Source organism: Nicotiana sylvestris, chromosome 8 (genome assembly GCF_000393655.2).
Source record: "Nicotiana sylvestris chromosome 8, ASM39365v2, whole genome shotgun sequence".
Classification (NCBI taxonomy): domain Eukaryota; kingdom Viridiplantae; phylum Streptophyta; class Magnoliopsida; order Solanales; family Solanaceae; genus Nicotiana; species Nicotiana sylvestris.
This window is the reverse complement of record NC_091064.1, coordinates 69,557,452-69,578,095: the sequence shown is the minus strand read 5'-3', so window position 1 is coordinate 69,578,095 and position 20,644 is coordinate 69,557,452. Positions and strand designations below refer to the sequence as shown.

The 20,644-nt window shown below is 42.7% G+C and overlaps 1 protein-coding gene across 1 annotated transcript; it reads left to right on the top strand.

Annotated features, from left to right (window-relative positions):
* Nucleotides 1-12,188: 12,188 nt before the first annotated feature.
* Nucleotides 12,189-12,554, top strand: LOC138875178 (uncharacterized). Its single transcript, XM_070154002.1, has one exon. It carries the CDS (start codon nt 12,189-12,191, stop codon nt 12,552-12,554), a length of 366 nt encoding a protein of 121 aa, XP_070010103.1.
* The last annotated feature ends 8,090 nt before the right edge of the window (nt 12,555-20,644 follow it).

The following is a 20,644-nucleotide window of genomic DNA, read 5'->3' as shown; positions in this document are numbered from 1 at the left end:
GTTGTGTTGCAAAGATTGAAAAAGGAGAAGCTTTATGAAAAATTCTCCAAGTGTGAGTTTTGGCTCAGTTCAGTGGCTTTCTTGGGGCACGTGGTGTCCAGCGAGGGTATTCAGGTTGATCCAAAGAAGATAGAGGCGGTTCAGAGTTGGCCCAGACCATCCTCAGCCACAGAGATTTGCAGCTTTCTTGGTTTGGCAGGCTATTATCGCCGGTTTGTTCAGGGATTCTCATCTATCGCATCGCTCTTGACCAAGTTGACTTAGAAGGGTGCTTCATTTGTATGGTCGGATGAGTGTGAGGAGAGCTTTCAGAAGCTCAAGACAGCTTTGACCACAGCTCCAGTATTGGTTTTGCCATCAGTTTCAGGTTCATATACCGTGTATTATAATGCTTCGAGAGTTGGGATTGGTTGTGTATTGATGCATGAGGGTAGAGTTATTGCTTATGCTTCTCGTCAGTTGAAACCCCATGAGAAGAACTACTCCGTTCATGATTTGGAATATGCTTCCATAGTTCATGCGTTGAAGATTTGGAGGCATTACTTGTATGGTGTGTCTTGTGAGGTGTTTACTGATCATCGTATCCTCCAACACTTGTTCAAACAGAAGGATCTCAATTTGAGTCAGCGGAGGTGGTTGGATTTGCTTAAGGATTATGATATCACTATATTGTACCATCTAGGAAATGCCAATGTGGTGGCTGATGCCTTGAGCCGAAAGGCGGTGAGTATGGGGAGTTTGACATATATTTCAATTGGGGAGAGACCTTTTGCAATTGATGTTCAGGCCTTGGCCAATCGATTCATGAGGTTAGATATTTCGGAACCTAGTCGGGTATTGTCTTGTGTGGTTTCTCGGTCTTCCTTATATGATCGCATCAGAGAGCGCCAGTATGATGATCCACATTTGCTTGTCCTTAAGGACAGAGTTCGACATGATGATGCCAGAGATATGACCATTGGTGATGATGAGGTGTTGAGGATGCAGGGCCGGATTTGTGTGCCCAATGTCGATGGGCTTCGGGAGTTGATTCTGGAGGAGGTCCATAGCTCGCGGTATTCCATTCATCCGGGTGCCGCTAAGATGTATCAGGATCTGAGACAACATTATTGGTGGAGAAGAATGAAGAAAGACATTGTGGGATTTGTAGCTCGGTGTCTCAATTATCAGTAGGTGACATATGAGCATCAGAGACCGGGTGGCTTACTTCAGCGGATAGATATTCCAGAGTGGAAGTGGGAGAGGATCACTATGGCCTTTCTAGTTGGACTTCCACGGACTTTGAGAAAATTCGATGCTATTTGGGTGATTGTGGATCGGCTGACCAAGTTCGTGCACTTAATTCGTGTGTGTACCACCTATTCTTCAGAGCGGTTGGTAGAGATCTATATCCGGGAGATTATTCGTTTGCATGGTGTCCTAGTTTCCATCATTTCAAATAGGGGTACTCAGTTTACTTTGCAGTTTTGGAAATCTGTGCAGCGAGAGTTGGGTACTCAGGTTGAGTTAAGTACAACTTTTCACCCTCAGACGGACGGGCAGTCCGAGCGTACTATTCAGATATTGGAGGACATGTTGCGTGCTTGTGCATTTGATTTCAGAGGGTCATGGGATCAGTTTCTACCACTCAAAGAGTTTTCTCATAACAACAGCTACCAGTCCAGATTCAGATGGTTCCATATGAGGCTTTGTATGCGAGGCGGTGTAGATCCCTAGTTGGTTGGTTCGAGCCCGGTGAGGCTAGGCTATTAGGGACAAACTTGGTGTAAGATGCCTTAGAAAATGTGAAGGTGATTCAGGAGAGGCTTTGTGCAGCGCAGTCAAGGCAAAAGAGTTATGCTGACAGGAACGTTCGAGATGTGTCCTACATGGTTGCTGAGAAGGTTCTGTTGAAGGTTTCACCCATGAAGGGTGTTATGAGATTTGGGAAGAAAGGGAAATTGAGTCCTAGGTTCATTGGGCCTTTTGAGGTGCTTCGGAGGATTGGGGAGGTGGCTTATGAGCTTGTTTTGCCACCCAGCTTGTCGAGTGTGCATCCGGTATTTCATGTTTCTATGCTCCGGAAGTATATTGGGGATCCGTCTCATGTTCTAGATTTCAGCACGGTTCAGTTGGATGATGATTTGACCTACGATATGGAGCCAGTAGCTATTTTGGGTCGTCAGGTTCGAAAGTTGAGGCCAAAGGATATAGCTTCAGTAAAAGTGCAGTGGAGAGGTTGGCCCGTGAAGGAGGCTACCTGGAAGACCGAGCCGGAGATGCGGAGCAGATATCCTCACCTGTTTGAGGCTTCAGGTATGTTTCTTGATTCATTCGCGGATGAACGTTTGTTTAAGTTGGGGAGGATGTGACGACCCAACCAGTCATCTCATGGGTTACTGCTTTGTTTTCCCTTTTCTGTTTCTTTATGCTTTGTTATTCGTGTTTTGTGGTATCGGGTTGGTCGGATCGAATCCGAAATGATTTTGTTAAGGTTTGAGATATTTAGTCTCTTTTAAGGAAGCTTAAGTTGGAAAAGTCAACCGGATATTGACTTATGTGTTGAAGGGCTCGAAAGTGAGTTCCAAGGGTTTGGTTAGTTTCAGGAGGTTATTTATGGCTTAGAAGCGTAATCAGAATGAATTTTGGAGTTTCGTAGTAGATTTAAGCTTGAATTGACGAAGTTGATATTTTGGCGATTTCCGGTTGGTAGGCGAGATTTTGATATAGGGGTCGGAATGGAATTCTGAGAGTTGTAGTACTTCCGTTGTGTCATTTGGGATGTGTGTGCAAAATTTCAGGTCATTCGGACGTTGTTTGGTTGGGTTTTTTATCAAAAGCGGAATTCGGAAGATTTTAGAAAAGTTTGGCTTGAATCCAATGTGTTTTGGGTGATTTGATGTTATTTGAGGTGTTTTGATGATTGAAATAAGTTTGAATAAGAAATTAGGATGTGTTCGTGCCTTTGGTTGAGGTCCCGGGGGCCTCGGGTGAGTTTCGGGTGGTCAACCGGATCATTTTGAAGTTAAGAAAGTTGTAGAAATTGCAGGTTCATCAGTTGCAGGTATTTACTCTTCGCGTTCGCGAGTGGACCCTCGCGTTCGCAAAGAGTTAGCTGAGGGAGGTGGAAATTTAGCCTTCACATTCGCGGGGCAGGTTACACGTTCGCGAAGGGCTACGAGATTGTGCATCCTGTTCACGGGCGTGTAGTCACGTTCACATAGAAGGAGTTGAGAGGCTGAGCTTCAGTGGAATTAACCCATCGCGTTCACGAAGGTCTTGTTGCGTTCGCGTAACAGGGTTTTGGTCAAACTTATTTGTGTGCTTCGCGAACGCGAGGCTTTGACCGCGTTCGCGAAGAAGGATTTTCAAGCCTAGGCAGAAGTTTAAAAGGTCATCTTGTCCGCGAATGTGGTGTTTATTTCCTCCATAGTTGGTCGTTTTTGGAGCTTTTTGAAGGAGATTGAAGAGGGATTCAAGGGGAATCATTTGGAGGTAAGATTCTTGGACTTAAAACTAGATTTTTATGTGAATTCCACCTAGAAAATCCTGGAAATTAAGCCAAAAATTGAAGAACTAGGGCTTGGAAATTTAGACCTTTAATTGAGGATTTGAAGGACCATTTAGGGTCGGATTTGAGAACTTTGGATATGTATGAACTCATGGGGAGATAAGGAATCTATTGATGCAAAAATTATTGAATTCCGAGACGTGGGACTGGGGGTACACGTCTCCGAAATTCAATAAATAGATTCAATAAACCCGATCCCCGGACCCACCTCTCGAAATTCAATAATTTTTGCATAAATAGATTCCTTATCTCCCCACGAGTTCATACATATCAAAATTTCTCAAATCTGACCCCAAATTATCCTTCAAATCCTCAATTAAAGGTCTAAATTTCCAAGCCCTAGTTCTTCAATTTTTGGCTTAATTTCCATGATTTTCTAGGTGGAATTTACATAATAATCAAGTTTTAAGTCCAAGAATCTTAACTCCAAGTGATTCCCCTTGAATCCCTCTTCAATCTCTTGCATAAAGCTCCAAAAAGACCAACTATGGAGGAAATAAACCCCACGTTCGCGGACAAGAAGACCTTTTAAACTTCTGCCCAGGCCTGAAAATCCTTCTTCGCGAACGCAGTCAAAGTCTCGCGTTCGCGAAACGCAAAAATAACTTTGACCAAAATCCTCTTATGAGAACGCGACAAGACCCTCGCAAACACGATGCTTTACCCAGACGAACCTTCATGAACGCGTTCCATCCATCGCGAATGCGATGGGTTAATTCCACTGAAGCTTAGCCTCTCAATTCCTTCTATGCGAACGCGACTACACGCCCGCGAACGCGATGCACAATCTTGTAGCCCTTCGCGAATGCGTAACCTGCCCCGCGAACGCGAAGGCTAAATTTCCACCTCCCTCAGCTGACTCTTTGTGAACGCGAGGGTCCACTCGCGAACTTGAAGAGAAAATACCTGCAACTGCTAAACCTGCAATTTCTGCAACTTTTTTAACTTCAAAGTGATCCGGTTGACCACCCGAAACTCACCCGAGACCCCCGGGACCTCAACCAAAGGCACAAACACATCCTAATACCTTATTCAAACATATTCCAATCATCAAAACACCTCAAATAACATCTAATCATCCAAAACATATCGGATTCAAGCCAAACTTTTCTAAAATATTTCGAATTCCGCTTTTGATAAAAAACTCAACCAAATCACATCCGAATGACCTAAAACTTTCTACACATTCAATATCACACAACAGAAGTACTGCAACTCTCGGAATTCCATTCCGACCCTTATATCAAAATATTGCCTACCAACCGAAAATCGCCAAAATATCAAGTTCGCCAATTCATGCTTAAATCTACTACGAACCCTCAAAATTCATTCCGATCACGCTCCTAAGCCATAAATCACCTCTCGAAACTAACCGAACCCTCGGAACGCACTTCCGAGCCCTCTAACAAATAAGTCAACATCCGATTGACCTTTTCAACCTAAGCTTTCTTAAAAGAGACTAAGTGTCTCAAACCTTACCAAAATCATTCCAGATTCGATCCGACCAACCCGATACCACAAAACACGGATAACAAAGCATAAAGAAGCAGAAATAGGGAAAACGGAGCGGTAACCCATGAGATGACTGGCCGGGTCGTCACATCCTCCTCAACTTAAACAAACGTTCGTCCGTGAACGAATCAAGAAACATAACTGAAGCCTCAAATAGGTGAGGATATCTGCTCCGCATCTCCCACTCGGTCTGTCTGGTAGCCTCCTCCATAGTCCGACCTCTCCACTGCACTTTCACTGAAGCTATATCCTTTGACCTCAACTTTCAAACTTGACGACCCAAAATAGCTACTGGCTCCACATCATAGGTCAAATCATCATCCAACTGAACCGTGTTGAAATCTAGAACATGAGATGGATCCCCAATATACTTCCGGAGCATAAAAATATGAAATACCGAATGCACACCCAACAAGCTGGGTGGCAAAGCAAGCTCATAAGCCACCTCCCCAATCCTCTTAAGCACCTCAAAAGGCCCAATGAACCACAGACTCAATTTCCCTTTCTTCCCGAATCTCATAACACCCTTCCTGGGCGAAACCTTCAATAGAACCTTCTCACCAACCATGTAGGACACATCTCGAACCTTTCTGTTAGCATAACTCTTTTGTCTCGGCTGCGCTGTATGAAGCCTCTCTTGAATCACATTCACCTTTTCTAAGGCATCATGCACCAAGTCTTTCCCCAATAGCCTAGCCTCACCGGGCTCGAACCAACCAACTGGAGATCTACACCACCTCCCATACAAAGCCTCATATGGAGCCATCTGAATACTCGACTGGTAGCTGTTGTTATAAGCAAACTCTGCAAGCAGTAGAAACTGATCCCATGACCCTCCGTAATCAATGACACAAGCACGCAACATGTCCTTCAATATCTGAATAGTGCGCTCAGACTGCCTGCCTGTCTGAGGGTGAAAAATTGTGCTCAACTCAACATGAGTACCCAACTCTTGCTGCACAGACTTCCAAAACTGCGAAGTAAACTGAGTGCCCCTATCTGAAATGATGGAAACTAGGACACCATGCAAACGAACAATCTCCGGGATATAGATCTCTGCCGACCGCTCTGAAGAATAGGTAGTACACACATGATTGAAGTGCGCGAACTTGGTCAGCCGATCCACAATCACCCAAATATCATTGAACTTTCTCAAAGTCCGTGGAAGTCCAACTAGAAAGTCTATAGTGATCCTCTCCCACTTCCACTCTGGAATTTCTATCCGCTGAAGCAAGCCAGCCGGTCTCTGATGCTCATATTTCACCTGCTGACAATTGAGACACCGAGCTACAAATCCCACAATGTCTTTCTTCATTCTTCTCCACCAATAATGATGTCTCAGATCCTGATACATCTTCGCGACACCCGGATGAATGGAATACCGCGAGCTATGGGCCTCCTCTAGAATCAACTCCCAAAGCCCATCCACATTGGGCACACAAATCCGGCCCTGCATCCTCAACACCCCATCATCACCAATGGTCACATCTTTGGCATCATCGTGCTGAACTCTGTCCTTAAGGACAAACAAATGCAGATCATCATACTGGCGCTCTCTGATGCGATCATATAAGGAAGACCGAGAAACCACACAAGCCAATACCCGACTGGGCTCCAAAATATCTAACCTCACGAATCGATTGGCCAAGGCCTGATCATCAACTACAAAAGTTCTCTCCCCAATTGGAATATATGCCAAACTCCCCGTACTCACCGCCTTTCGGCTCAAGGCGTCGGCCAACACATTGGCCTTTCCCGGATGGTACAATATAGTGATATTATAATCCTTAAACAACTCTAACCACCTCCGCTGCCTCAAATTAAGATCCTTCTATTTGAACAAGTGCTGGAGGCTACGATGACCAGTAAACACCTCACAAGACACACCATACAAGTAATGCCTCTAAATCTTCAATGCGTGAACTATGGAAGCCAACTCCAAATCATGAACGGGGTAGTTCTTCTCATGAGGTTTCAACTGACGAGAAGCATAAGCAATAACTCTACCCTCCTGCATCAATACACAACCAATCCCAACTCTCGAAGCATTACAATACACGGTATATGAACCTGAAACTGATGGCAAAACCAACACTAGAGATATGGTCAAAGCTTTCTTGAGCTTCTGAAAGCTCTCCTCACACTCGTCCGACCATACAAATGAAGTACCCTTCTGAGTCAACTTGGTAAAGGGCGATGCGATAGATGAGAATCCCTGAACAAACCAGCAATAATAGCCTGCCAAACCAAGAAAGCTGCGAATCTCTGTGACTGAGGATGGTCTAGGCTAACTCTGAACCGCCTATATCTTCTTAGGATCAACCTGAATACCCTCACTGGACACCACGTGCCCCAAGAAAGCCACTGAACTGAGCCAAAACTCATACTTGGAGAATTTTGCATAAAGCTTCTCCTCTCTCAATCTTTGCAACAAAACTCTAAAATGCTCCGTGTGCTCCTCCTGACTACGCAAATGCACCAGAATATCATCAATGAAGACTATGACAAACGAGTCAAGATAAGGCCAAAACACACTGTTCATTAAATGCATGAACACTGCTGGGGCATTGGTCAGCCCAAAAGACATTACTAAGAACTCATAATTACTATAGCGGGTCCTGAAAGCTATCTTAAGAATATCCGAATCCCTAATCTTCAACTGGTGATAACCTGAATGGAGATCAATCTTGGAGAACATTCTCGCTCCCTGAAGCTGGTCGAATAAATCATCAATGCGAGGCAAAGGATACTTGTTCTTAATGGTTACCTTGTTCAATTGCCTATAATCAATGCACATCCTCATATTGCCATCCTTATTCTTCACAAATAGAACCGGCGCACCCCAAAGTGACATAACAGGCCTACTGAACCCTTTATCAAGGAGTTCCTGAAGCTGCTCCTTTAATTTCTTCAACTCCACTGGTGCCATGCGATACAATGGAATAGAAATGGGCTGAGTTCCTGACACCAGGTCAATACCAAAATCAATATCCCTGTCCGGTGGCATACCCGGAAGGTCTACAGAAAACACATCGGGAAAATCCCTCACAACTGGAACAAAATCAATATTGGGGGTCTCAGCACAAACATCCCTCATGAAGGATAAATACGAAAGACAACCCTTCCCAACCATATGCTGGGCTTTCAAGAATGAGATCACTCTACTGGGAACATAATCAGTCACGCATCACCACTTAATCCGTGGCACACCCAGTATAGCCAATGTGACTATCTTAGCATGAAAATCCAGAATAGCACGACACGCAGATAGCTAATCCATGCCTAAAATGACATCGAAATCCACCATACACAATAATAAAAGATCCACACGGGTCTCCAGACCCCCAATAGTCACCACACACGATCGGTACACACGGTCTACAATAACAGTATCACCCACCAGGGTAGATACACGAACAAGTGAAGCAAGAAACTCACGGGGCATACCCAAATAATGAGCAAAGTATGATGACACATAAGAAAAGTGGAACCGGGATCAAATAATACAAAGGCATCTCTGTGGCACACTGAAACAATACCTATAATGACAGTATCTGAAGCAATAGTATCGGGTCTGCCTGGAAGTGCATAGAAACGGGCATGACCACCACTTTATTGACCTCCCCCTTGGGGGTGACCCCTAGCTGACTGACCTTCACCCCTAGCTGGCTGGGCGGGTGGTGGTGAAGTAACTGGTGCTAAAGCCGATGACTGACCCCTCTGCTGAGATGAACTCGCATGATGACGAGGGCACTGCCTCCATATATGACCCATCTCACCACACTCATAACAACTCCCAGGTGCTGGACAATGGGACTGAAGGGAAACCCTAGCACCGAAGTAACTAGCAGATGCACTCGGTATAGAAGAGCCCTGAACTGATGGAGCACGGGATGAACTCTGAGTTGTAAGGGCACTAAGTGATGACTGGCCCTGATGAGAACTGTAAGAACCATGACCTGATGACGCCCCATGATAACCTGGGTAAGTTGGTTGAGCATGCTTGAATGGATGACCTCTGCCGTGCTGAAACTGACCCCTTGAAGGAGTACCACTATATCTACCAGATCCTCGAGGCCTCTTGGCCTCCCTCTCCTCGTGCTCCTAGCGACGAACAGATTCAATCTCACGGGCAATATCCACAACCTCCTCAAACGTAGCACCAATCACCCTTTCCCTGGTCATAAGAATACAAAGTTGATAAGTGAGGCCATCAATAAACCTCCTAATCCTCTCTCTATCTGTCGGAACCATCCAAATAGCATGATGAGATAACTCGAAGAACCTTATCTCGTACTACGTCACAATCATCTCTCCTTGACACAACCACTCAAACTCTATACGTAGCTCCTCTCTGCGGGACTGTGGCACATACTTCTCCAGAAAGAGAATAGAGAACTGTTGCCAGGTAAGGGGTGCTGCACCAATAAGCCTAAGCCTTTCAAAAGCCTCCCACCAAGTAAAGGCAGCTCCCGAAAACTGATAAGTAGTGAAAGCAACCCCACTGGTCTCCAGAATACCCGTTGTACGAAGCATCCTCTAGCACTTATCTAAGAAACCCTGGGCATCCTCACCCTCTGCACCACTAAAGGTCGGAGGCTGCAGTTTACCAAACCTTTCCAACCTATGCTGCTCATCCTTTGGCATAGTAGGAACTACATAGTCCTGAGCAACTGCAGCTGGCTGGGCTGGGTGTGCCCCCAGTGTCTGAAGTCCCTGCACGACCTGCTTAGGTGTGCGAGCGGCGGGAGTCTGATTGCTTCCCCCGGCCTTAGAAGTAGCTATGGCTGTAGTGGCTGAAACCGCCTGACCCAGGCAAGTGCAAACTGATAAGATCTGAGCTAAGGCCTCCTGAAGACCCGGAATAACAATGGGCACAACTGGTGCTACAGGAGCGTCCATAACTGGGACCTGATCCTGAACTGGGGTAGCTGGTGGATCTGCAGGTGCTGCTCTGCCCCTACCACGACCACGACCGCGTCATCAGCCTCTGGTGGCCACAGCTGGTGGTACTGGGGGTCGTCCACCCCGACCAGTAGCGCGTGTCCTCACCATCTGTGAGAGAATAGAACAAAAGAAGTTTAGTATTCAGATCAACAAGTTCGTATGACAAGAATTTCAAGAATATGATGTTTTTCCTAAAGGTTCTGTAGCCTCTCGCGGATAAATACAGACGTCTCTGTACCGATCCGTGAGACTCTACTAAAACTGCTCATGACTCATGAGACCTATATTTCTCAAAGAGGGAAGCGCACCTGGTCATGTTTCGAAATTTAATGGGCAACACTCAGATTGATTATCTTCTCTATCGGAAATGCAATAAAGGTTTGTGCACTAACTGCAAGGTCATCCCGAGTGAGCACCTCACGACCCTACATAGGCTCCTAGTTATGGACCTGGAGATCAAGAGAAGTAGGATGAAGAGGGTGGGGTGGAGGAAACCTAAGATCAAGTGGGGTAACTTGACCAAGGAGTTAGGGGAGAAGTTATTGTCTGTGAGGGCCTGGACGAGTATGGGGGACGCGTCTAGTATGTGGTCCATGACTGCGGATTGCATAAGGGTAGCTGCTAGAGAGGTCTTAGGGGTAACAAAGGGTTCTCCTAGGGGACATAAAGGGGACTGGTGGTGGAATGGAGAGGTTCAAGGTAAAATGGAAGTTAAGAAAACTACTTATTTGAAACTAGTAGAGAGTACAAACGAGGAGGAAAAAAGGACTTATCGGGAGTGTTACATAAAGGCAAAGAAAGAGGCAATGTTAGTAGTTACGATGGCTAAGAACGCATTGTTTGCTCGTTTGTACAAGGAGCTCGAGGGCAAAGGTGGGGACAAGAGATTGTACCGGTTGGCCAAGGTGAGGGAGAGGAAAGCCCATGACTTAGACCAAGTCAAGTGCATCAAGGATGAGGATGGCAAAGTGTTGATGGACAAGGCACTCATTAGGAGAGGGTGGCAGACATACTTCTATAAACTATTGAATGAGGATGAGGATAGCCACATTGTGCTGGGTGAGTTGGAGCACTCCGAGAGTCAGCGGGATTTTGGGTACTGTAGGCAGATTATGGTAGAGAAGGTGGAAGGGGTGATGAGTAACATGTGTAGGGGCAGAGCAACAGGGCTAGACGAAATCCCGGTGGAATTCTGGAAGAGCACGGGGCGGGCAGGTTTGGAGTGGCTCACTGATTTGTTTAATGTTATTTTTAAGACAAAGAAGATGCCCAAAGAATGGAGGTGGAGTACGATGGTTCCACTTTACAAGAACAAGGGTGATATCCAAAATTGCAACAATTATAGGGGTATCAAGTTATTGAGTCACACTATGAAGGTTTGGGAGAGGGTGGTGGAGGCCAGGGTGAAGAGGTGTATGTCTATTTCTGAGAATCAATTTGGATTCATGCCGGGGTGTTCAACTACGGAATGGATTCATAAGTTAGGAGATTAGTTGAGCAGTATAGGGAGAGGAAGAAGGATTTGCATATGGTTTTTATTGACCTTGAGAAGACATATGATAAAGTTCTGAGAGAGGTCCTGTAGAGGTGTTTGGAGGTTTGCGGTGTCCCGGTAGCGTACATTAAGGTGATTAAGGATATGTACAATGATTCTAAGACTCATGTGAGGACTGTGGGTGGTGACTCAGAGCATTACCCTGTGGTGATGGGGTTGCACCAGGGATCAACTCTTAGCCCATTTTTATTTGCCTTGGCGATGGATGTACTGTCGCGTCACATACAAGGGGAGGTTCTTTGGTTCATGCTATTTGCCGATGATATAGTGTTGATTGACGAGACGCATAGAGGAGTTATCGCGAGGTTGGAGATTTGGAGACAGGCCTTGGAGTCTAAAGGTTTCAAACTAAGTAGAACCAAAACTGAATACTTGGAGTGCAAATTCAGTGAGACTCATGATGCAGACATAGAGGTAAAGCTTGATGGTCAAGTTATCCCCAAAAGAGCGAGTTTTAAGTATCTCGGGTCTATTATCCAGGGTGACCGGGAGATTGACGAAGATGTCAGACATCACATCGGAGTAGGATGGATGAAGTTTAGGCTCACTTCTGGTGTCCTATGTGATAGGAATGTGCCGTTATGACTTAAGGGTAAGTTTAATCGAGTGGTGGTTCGACCCGCTATGCTGTATGGGGCTAAGTGTTGGCCAGTCAAGAACTCCCCCGTGCAGAAGATGAGAGTAGCAGAGATGAGGATGTTGAGATGGATGTGTGGGTGTACCAGGCAAGATAGGATTAAGAATGAAGCTATCCGGGATATAGTGGGAGTAGACTCCGTGGAGGACAAGATGTGGGAGTTGCGGCTGAGATGGTTCGGACATGTTAGGAGAAGAAGCATTGATGCCCCTGTCAGGAGGTGTGAGAGGTTGCCCATGGAGAGTTTGAGAAGGGGTCGAGGTAGGCCTAAGAAATACTGGGGAGAAGTGATTAGGCAGGACATGGTGCTGCTTCAACTCACTGAGGACATGACCCTTGATAGGAGGGTGTAGAAGTCGAGGATTAAGGTAGAAGGTTAGTAGGTAGTTCATAGTGTTTACCGATAGGCTTAGTAGCATGCATGTCCCTTTATATTCTTAGATTTTTAATACAATATGTGATTTTGTTCGCCTCAGGTATTGTATTCCTTTGCTATTATTTGATACTACTTATCCTTTATCTCCCCTTTTTCTCTTCCATCTTTCTTCCTTCCTTGCTTCCCTCTTCCTCTTCTTGCCCTTCTTGAGCCGAGGGTCTATTGGAAACAACCTCTCTACCTGCATTAGGTAGGGGTAAGGTCTGCATACAGACTACCCTCCCCAGACCCCACATATTGGGATCGAACTGGGTTTGTTGTTGTTGTTGTTGCTATTGTTTCAATGGATAATGCTACTAATAACACAAATGGAATAGACTTGCTTACCACTACGCAAATACTACATTTAGTAATATTTTTCATGTTAGATGTATTTGTCATATTTACCATTTAATTGTGGGTGATGGTATGGGCATTTTAAATATTCAAATTAAAAATGTTAAAATGCCTCTTACCTGGTTTTATCATTCAAACTGTAGAAGTAGACTTGGAGAATATTTTAAAAGATGCGATGATTGTGGCCTAAGAGAAAGAAAGGTTCCTAAATCTTGTCCAACTAGATGGAATTACATGTATGAATGTTTGGTTGTTGCATATGAATATAGAAACCCCATAAACTCAATATTTAATGCACATGTAAATGATGATGACGATTACCTTACGAATGGGGATTGGGCTAATGTTAAAATGCTTGTTCATTTTTTAGAAAAATTTCATATTACTACAAAAGAATTTTCTGGGCAATATTATCCGACCATTTCTAACCGTTTAGTTAATATTGCAGAACTTGCAAATTTGTTTGCTCATTTTTCACAGGGTGAAAATTTTTATCAACTTTCTATTGATTCTATGAGAAAAAAGTTTTAAAAATATTTTTTCCCTATTCCCTCTATTTATGGTGTTTCTTCTTTGTTAAATCATTGTATGAAATTATGAGGTCCTCAATTTTGGTATGAAACTGTTTATAATGGTTTAGCACTTGAAGATAATGAGTTGTCTAAACTTCCAAAAGCAATAGCCTCAATTAGAACAAATGCTGAAATTATTTATAATGCTTATCAAGTTGCATTAAATCATGCTAGACCAAATGTTCCAACTCCTTCTTCTTATGATTCTCAATCTTCTAAAAGAACTGTGGGAGTAAGAGGACTTAGTGTTTGGGCGGGGTTTAGGGGTTCTTTTGGTTCTAGTGGTAATGATTTTTCACAACTAGATGAGCTTGAAATTTATTTGTCGCAACAACTTGAAAGTGAATCCCAACGGCATCAAAAAGCGCTTTCAGTCAAGCAAGACTTCAAATCGGTGATTATAGAGTGTCTATGAGGGAGAGCTTGGAAAAATCAGTACTTTTCAGAGATTGGATCCAGTCGGAAAGAAAATTTTTTGGACTTGCTGAATTACAACTAGAGGTAGACGAAGCTTACGAAGAAATGCTAGTTGAACTTGCTGAGGATGCTGCTTCGCCCGACAATGGAAGTGGCAATGACCAAGCTACTTTTCCACTACCACTAACGGAACGTCCTCCAAACCTTGAAGGATTTATGAAGTTTGTAAGAGATATCATGTAACTTGTACGAACAAAAATAGTATGTATTATGTAACTTATATTTTGGCACATCTTGATTAGTTCCTTTTTCTTCTGAATAATGGTATTAGCACCTTGTTGTGCTTATTCCATAGGGGGGAGGAAGATTAAGAAAGATATTGCCATATTTTTTATTGCTATAACAAAATTACAAGCCATTGTTTTGAATATCTTTTTAACATCTTTTTGTCTCTAATTTCTATTTAATTTTAAAAAACAATTATTGCTTAGCTGTAGGGCCCATTTAGCCCGTTAGGATCGCGTGCCCGACCCGTTTAGCCCGGGACCATGAGTTTGTGATACTGGTCCTGGTCTGGTTCCAACAAAAAGCACGTTTAGCCCGGGACCGTGTAGCCCGTTTATTTAAGGTCCGGGACCGGCCCGGGATTGCAGCCTACGAGACCAGTCCGTTAGGCCCATTTAGGGGCCGGCCCAGCCCACTTGCCACCCCTATGCTCGGGTGAGTTTCAGATAGGCTATAGAGTGATTTCGAACTTGGTAGAGTAGCTGATGCCTCTTTTGTTACTAGTGTTCTATTGCAGGACTCGCATTTGCGAGCAAGGCTTCGCATTTGTGAGCATGGGCTGATTGGGAAATCTTGCATATGTGAGGTAGAAGTTTGCATTTACGAACTTGCTTTTTCCGCTTTTACGAAGGCAGAGTCGCATTTGTGACTCAGCGTATTTCTGGGCAATCTTCGCATTTGCAAAGAGATGGTTCGCATTTGCGAGGGCTTAGGTTCGCATTTGCGACCAAAACATCGCATTTCCGATTACTGACTTTATGAGATGAGTTCACATTTGGGACCTCTTTCTCGCAATCGCGAATAAATATTTTATTCGCAATTTCGACATCCGTAGCTGGGTAAAAGAGGGGGAAAACGGAAATTAGTTCATTTCTTTCAAACTCTCAACCCTAAAAATCCTATAGGCGATTTTTCCAAGAGTTTTTCTTCCTAAATTCATTGGTAAGTGACTTCAAGCTATTTTTTTTAAATTACCCATTACATTTCATAAGTTTTTAACATTAAACCTAGGATTTTCATGGTAGAAATTAGAGATTTGGTTAGAATTGAGGATTTTTATAAATTTTGAATTTAGGCATCGAATTGAGGTCAAATTTCGAAACAAATTACATAACCGGGCTCGGGGGTGAATGGGTAATCGGGGTTTGGTTCGGATCTTGGGTATTGACCAAGCGGGCTCGGGGTTGACATTTTCAGTTATAATCTAAATTGAACCTCTTTCATTCGTGAGTAGTTTATAAAGCTTATTTTGAACCGTTTGGTCAATAATTTGTTAGATTTGGTTGGTTTGGAGGCTTTTTCGAAAGGCAAGGCCGTGGTTAAACTTTGAATTGATTGCAGAGTGAGGTAAGTGCTGGGTCTAACCTTGACTTGAGGGAATAGGGACCCTTGAACTATATGCTATGTGAATTTCATGTGTAGCGGCGTATATGCGAGGTGATGAGTTTATATATGCCGTCAATTACTGTCTACCCGTATTTCATTAATTATATTATTCCATGTCTTGATTGTTACATGCCTTAATTGCTTCATATGCCTTAACTTGCTACTTTTCATTTATTATTCTCACATTATAAATGTAAAATTCTTCCATGTTTCTATGCTTAATTGATAATTGCCTTAATTATATTATTTGTACCCTTTAACTGCCATATATTTGACTTATCTTGTTACTTAGTATTATTTGTAGCCTTTCATGATTTGGTACGAGATTCCTTCTTGATTTGTAGATTTCATATTCGTTAATCGTAGAAATTCTTATGATTCAGGTTGTTAAATCGATTGCACTTGTTGATTTATTTATGGATCGGGTTGTACGCCGCAACAGATGGAATAAGGGTGGATTTATATTGATACAGTAGGATCGGATTGTGCGCCACAACATGTAAAATAAAGGTGGATTGATATGGTGAAATTAGGGAGAGTTATGATATTTACCCTAATTATATGGTGGGATCTGGTTGCGCTCCGCGACATATATTTACTTATTATTATTGATCTTTACATGGTGGAATAAAGGAGAATTGTGTTGTACGGTGGGATCAGGTTGCGCATTGCAACAGTTTATGTGATTTACATTACTTGTTGTATTGTATTGGCTTCACTACTTTCGTACGAGACTCTAAGGATTGGTATTTCTTTATAAACCTTTATTTTCGAGGCTTGAGTTATTTTCAAGAGTTAGCTGCCTTATTATCTATATTTTCCTCTCTGTCATTATTCTTATACTACATACGGGTTATTGTAAGTGACCCGCCTTAGCCTCGTCACTACTTCGTCGAGGTTAGGCTCGACATTTACAAAGTACATGGGGTCTGTTGTACTCATACTATACTCTGCACTTCTTTTGCAGATTTTGGAGTCGGTCCCAGCGGTGGCCGGTAAATTGCTAGGTTGGCTATTAGTATGGAGACTTGAGGTACAACTGCTCGGCATTCGCATCCCTGAAGCCCCCTTCTGCTTTTTCTTTGCTGTGTATTTTCTTTCAAAAAACGTTTTTTCATTCAGACATTTATCTGTATTATTCTAGTAGCTCGCGCACTTGTGACACTAGATTGGTGGTTGTAGTTTTATATTTCAAACGTTATGGCTTTTTGCACATTATTTCAGTTTATCTAAGTTATTTTCACAATTGGCATCAGTTAAATTTGATTTTTTTAAAAATTAATCTAATGTTGGCTTGCCTCGCAAGTGGAATGTTAGGTGCCATCGCAATACCGAGGATGGGAATTGCGGGTTGTGACATCAACGTGCCCCGGCATTGTAGCTACGTGTAAAGGAGTTTCATTGAAGCAAGTGAATGTAAGTAGTCTATCAAGAATCAAACCATCTTTTTGAAGTAATTCTTGTAAAGTTATTACATTTCCTAGAGCTGCAGCTTCATGGAGTCCCGTTTGATGAATTTCCGTCTTTTCCTCTTCCTTTAATCTCCTTGTACGACCTGGTTGGTTATTTTGAGTATTTTAATCCTGATCCCCTAAGTTATGCTTCCTTTATGCTATATTTTGGTTATGTAACTTGTCGGGGTGTTTGGATTTGGTCTCAGAGTGAAATGGGATACATAGTTCCTAAGTTAAAAGTTTAAGTTGTAAGAGTTGACTTTAGTTTAACTTTTGTGTAGACGACCCTGGAATGGAGTTTTGATGATTCCAATAGCTCCGTACAGTTATTTTAGACTTAAGAGCGTGACCGAATATTGCTTTGGAGGTCCGTAGGTTGTTTCGATGTAAATTGGCGAAAGTTGAAAATAAAAAGTTTGGAAGTTTGACCGGAGTTGATTTTATTGATATTAGGGTTGGAATACAATTCCGAAAGTTGGAATAGATTCGTAATGTCATTTATGACTTTGTGCAAAATTTGAGGTCATTGGGACTTGATTTGATAGGTTTCGGCATCGAATGTAGATGTTGAAAGTTACAAGTTCATAGGCTTGAATTTGGGCTTCGATTAGAAGAATCGATGTTGTTTGATATGATTTACGGCCTCGAGTAGGTCCGTTATGTATTTCGAAACTAGTTGGTATATTCGGACGGGGTTTCGAGGACCCCGAGTGTGATTAGGATTGAAATCGGATCAAGATTTGGACTTAGGCAAATTCTGAAATTTCCGGCTTTTGGTGTCATCGCACCTGCGGAGGGACTGATCGCAGGTGCGGACTCGCACAAGCGAGCTGTGATTCGCAGAAGCGGAAAATGGCTGACCAGTTAAGGTCGCAGAAGAGAAAATATTTTTCCGCAAAAGCGGCATCGCCTCTGCGAGGGGAGGACCACACGAGCGGCAGTGGTCGTAGGTGCGATGCTTTTCGCCGCAGGTGCATACGCGCATGTGCATCCCATTTGCTCGTAGAAGTGGAGCATGTGGAGTAAGACATAGTCACACCTGCGATGGGAATTCCGCAGGTGAGAAAGCCCTGGGCAGAAAAATAGCCAAGTGGGGGGTTCAATGTTCATTCCTACATTTTTCGATTTTGGGAGCTCGGGCGAAGCGATTTTCGGGTGAGTTTCAGGGAAAACATTGGTGGTGAGAATTCCTAACTCAAATTTGTTAAATTACTCAAATCCATTGTCGTTTTTAACATTTAATTGGTGTTTTAAGTTGAAAGAATTTAGTAATTTTGGTATGGTTAGACTTGTCGTTGAATGGAGATTCAGATTCCGTAAATTTTGTAATTTTGAGATGTAGGCCCTGCGTTGACTTTTCGAGTTGACTTTTTAAATTTTTCGTAAATATCGTAAATTTTATCGTTCGAATTAATTTTCTATAGTTATATTTATAGTATAAAATTGTTTTGGCTAGACTTGAGCCATTTGGAGTTGGATAATCGAGGAAAAGGCCTACTATAGGATTGACATAGCACAATTTAAGATAAGTGACTTGTCTAACCTTTTGTGGAGGAAATTCCCCTTAGGATTTGTGTTGTCATGATAATTGGGATGTGTTGAAAGCCGTGTATGCAAGGTAACCAGTGTGTACACAGGCTAAATGTGGAAAATTCTGGCTTTAGCTGAATAAATCCCTGCCATGTATTACTTGAAATTATTTTATCCTGTTACACTTGTCACGACTCAGTTTATCCTATAGGCCGTGATGGCACCCAACGTCCCCGTTAGGCAAGCCAATATTGAACTAACCATTTGATGGTTCCTTTTTTAACAATTTAGAAATAGTTAATTTTTAATTATTGGATAAGTAAGAGGTGAGAAATTTAATAAAATAAAATATAAACAATTATAAGAACAAGTGTGGCGAAATAAATACTCAAAAGTCATCAAATGCGTCACGCCACAACCTTGGGAGGCGTGGCTGACACCCATTGCCGCACTACCCCGAGCGAACCACTCCGTAACTCATTCATCCCTTTTGTAACTATCATGGGCCAACATGGACACAACTCATAATGTATAACTATAAGTGGGCAACACAGTATCAATAAACTGTCGTTCATAAAATATAAATACATATGGGCCGTCAAGGCCTCTGACATACTGTACAAAATGAACCTTTGTCTACAAAGACTCTAAGAATTTTTGACATCAAATGGGACAAGGTATCGGCCTAACCATAAGTCTGTAGAAAATTTCTGACACGATGACTCACAGACTCGGCTGCACTCCGAATGAGGTGGAGTCTTACCGATCCTTCATTGAATGCCAATCTCATCTACTATGAGGGCTCGTCAAATTGATTATCTATACCTGCAGGCATGAATACAGCGTCCCTAACAAAAGGACGTTAGTACGAATAATGTACTGAGTATGTAAGGCAAAATTAAAATTTAACAATAAGTCAACATTAATTAAAGACATGGGAACTTGGCGCGATCAATGTAGCCTTGAAGCTTAGAGCAGCATAGGCAAGACTCGCCTCATTTCACTGGCGCTTTACAACTTTAGTAAAAGTTCCACAAGAGTCTCAACTTCCAATGGGATCAGTCTCAATTAGGGCAACAATAAATAGCAAACATAAATGACAAAGAGATAGCGGACACTTTTCTACTAATATGTTGGTGAATTAAAATAAGAAAACAGAAATTGAGTAAAAGAACATTATTGTTACTAATCTGAACTATACACTACATCTGAATCATAAATTTAAAATGCTTTTTTGTCATGACCCTAACCCCGAATCCGGTCATGATGGCGCCTCTCATGAAGACATGGCCAGCCAATTAAACCCAATTCACTTTTTAAAATAGTTAAACAAATATAAAAGTAGTCTGAAACATGATATAACAATACTAAGTAGCGAATAATCCCAATAAAGTGCGAAAATACAACCCAACACAGCCCTAACCGGGGTGTCACAAGTCACGAGCATCTACTAGGGTATTAATTTAACTGAAGGTCTGAAGTGTGCAAATACAGTCTAATGAAATGAAGAGAGAGAAAAGCAATGTTGCGAATGCCGACAACTACCTTGCTAAACTCTGATGACTCTGCCTCTGATCATCCAAAACATACCTGAATCTGCACACATGGTGCAGGGAGTAATGTGAGTACACCGACTTAGTGAGTAATAATAATAAATGAATACTGAAGGCAAGAAATCACGTAAAACATATCAAGATGCTGTATAGAACCAGTCCAAAACCAGTAAGAAAGCAGTGAAGCTGTAAAAATCTCTGTAAAATATTTTGGCTCAGTTTAAACTTCTTTGAAAATGTATTTTCCAATAGTTACGCAAATGAATGCCAAAAACAGTTAGTGCAAATAAGCACAGAAATCCGCCTCTCGGGCACAAATACCATAGTTTAACAGGTAAAATGACAAGTAAATATGAAAGATAAACATATAAAGGTTCGCCCTTCGGGCACAATGTCAACAACTTCGCCCATCGGGCAATATCTCAGAACAATACCAAGCCCTCGGGCAATCACATAGAACGGTACCAACCCCTC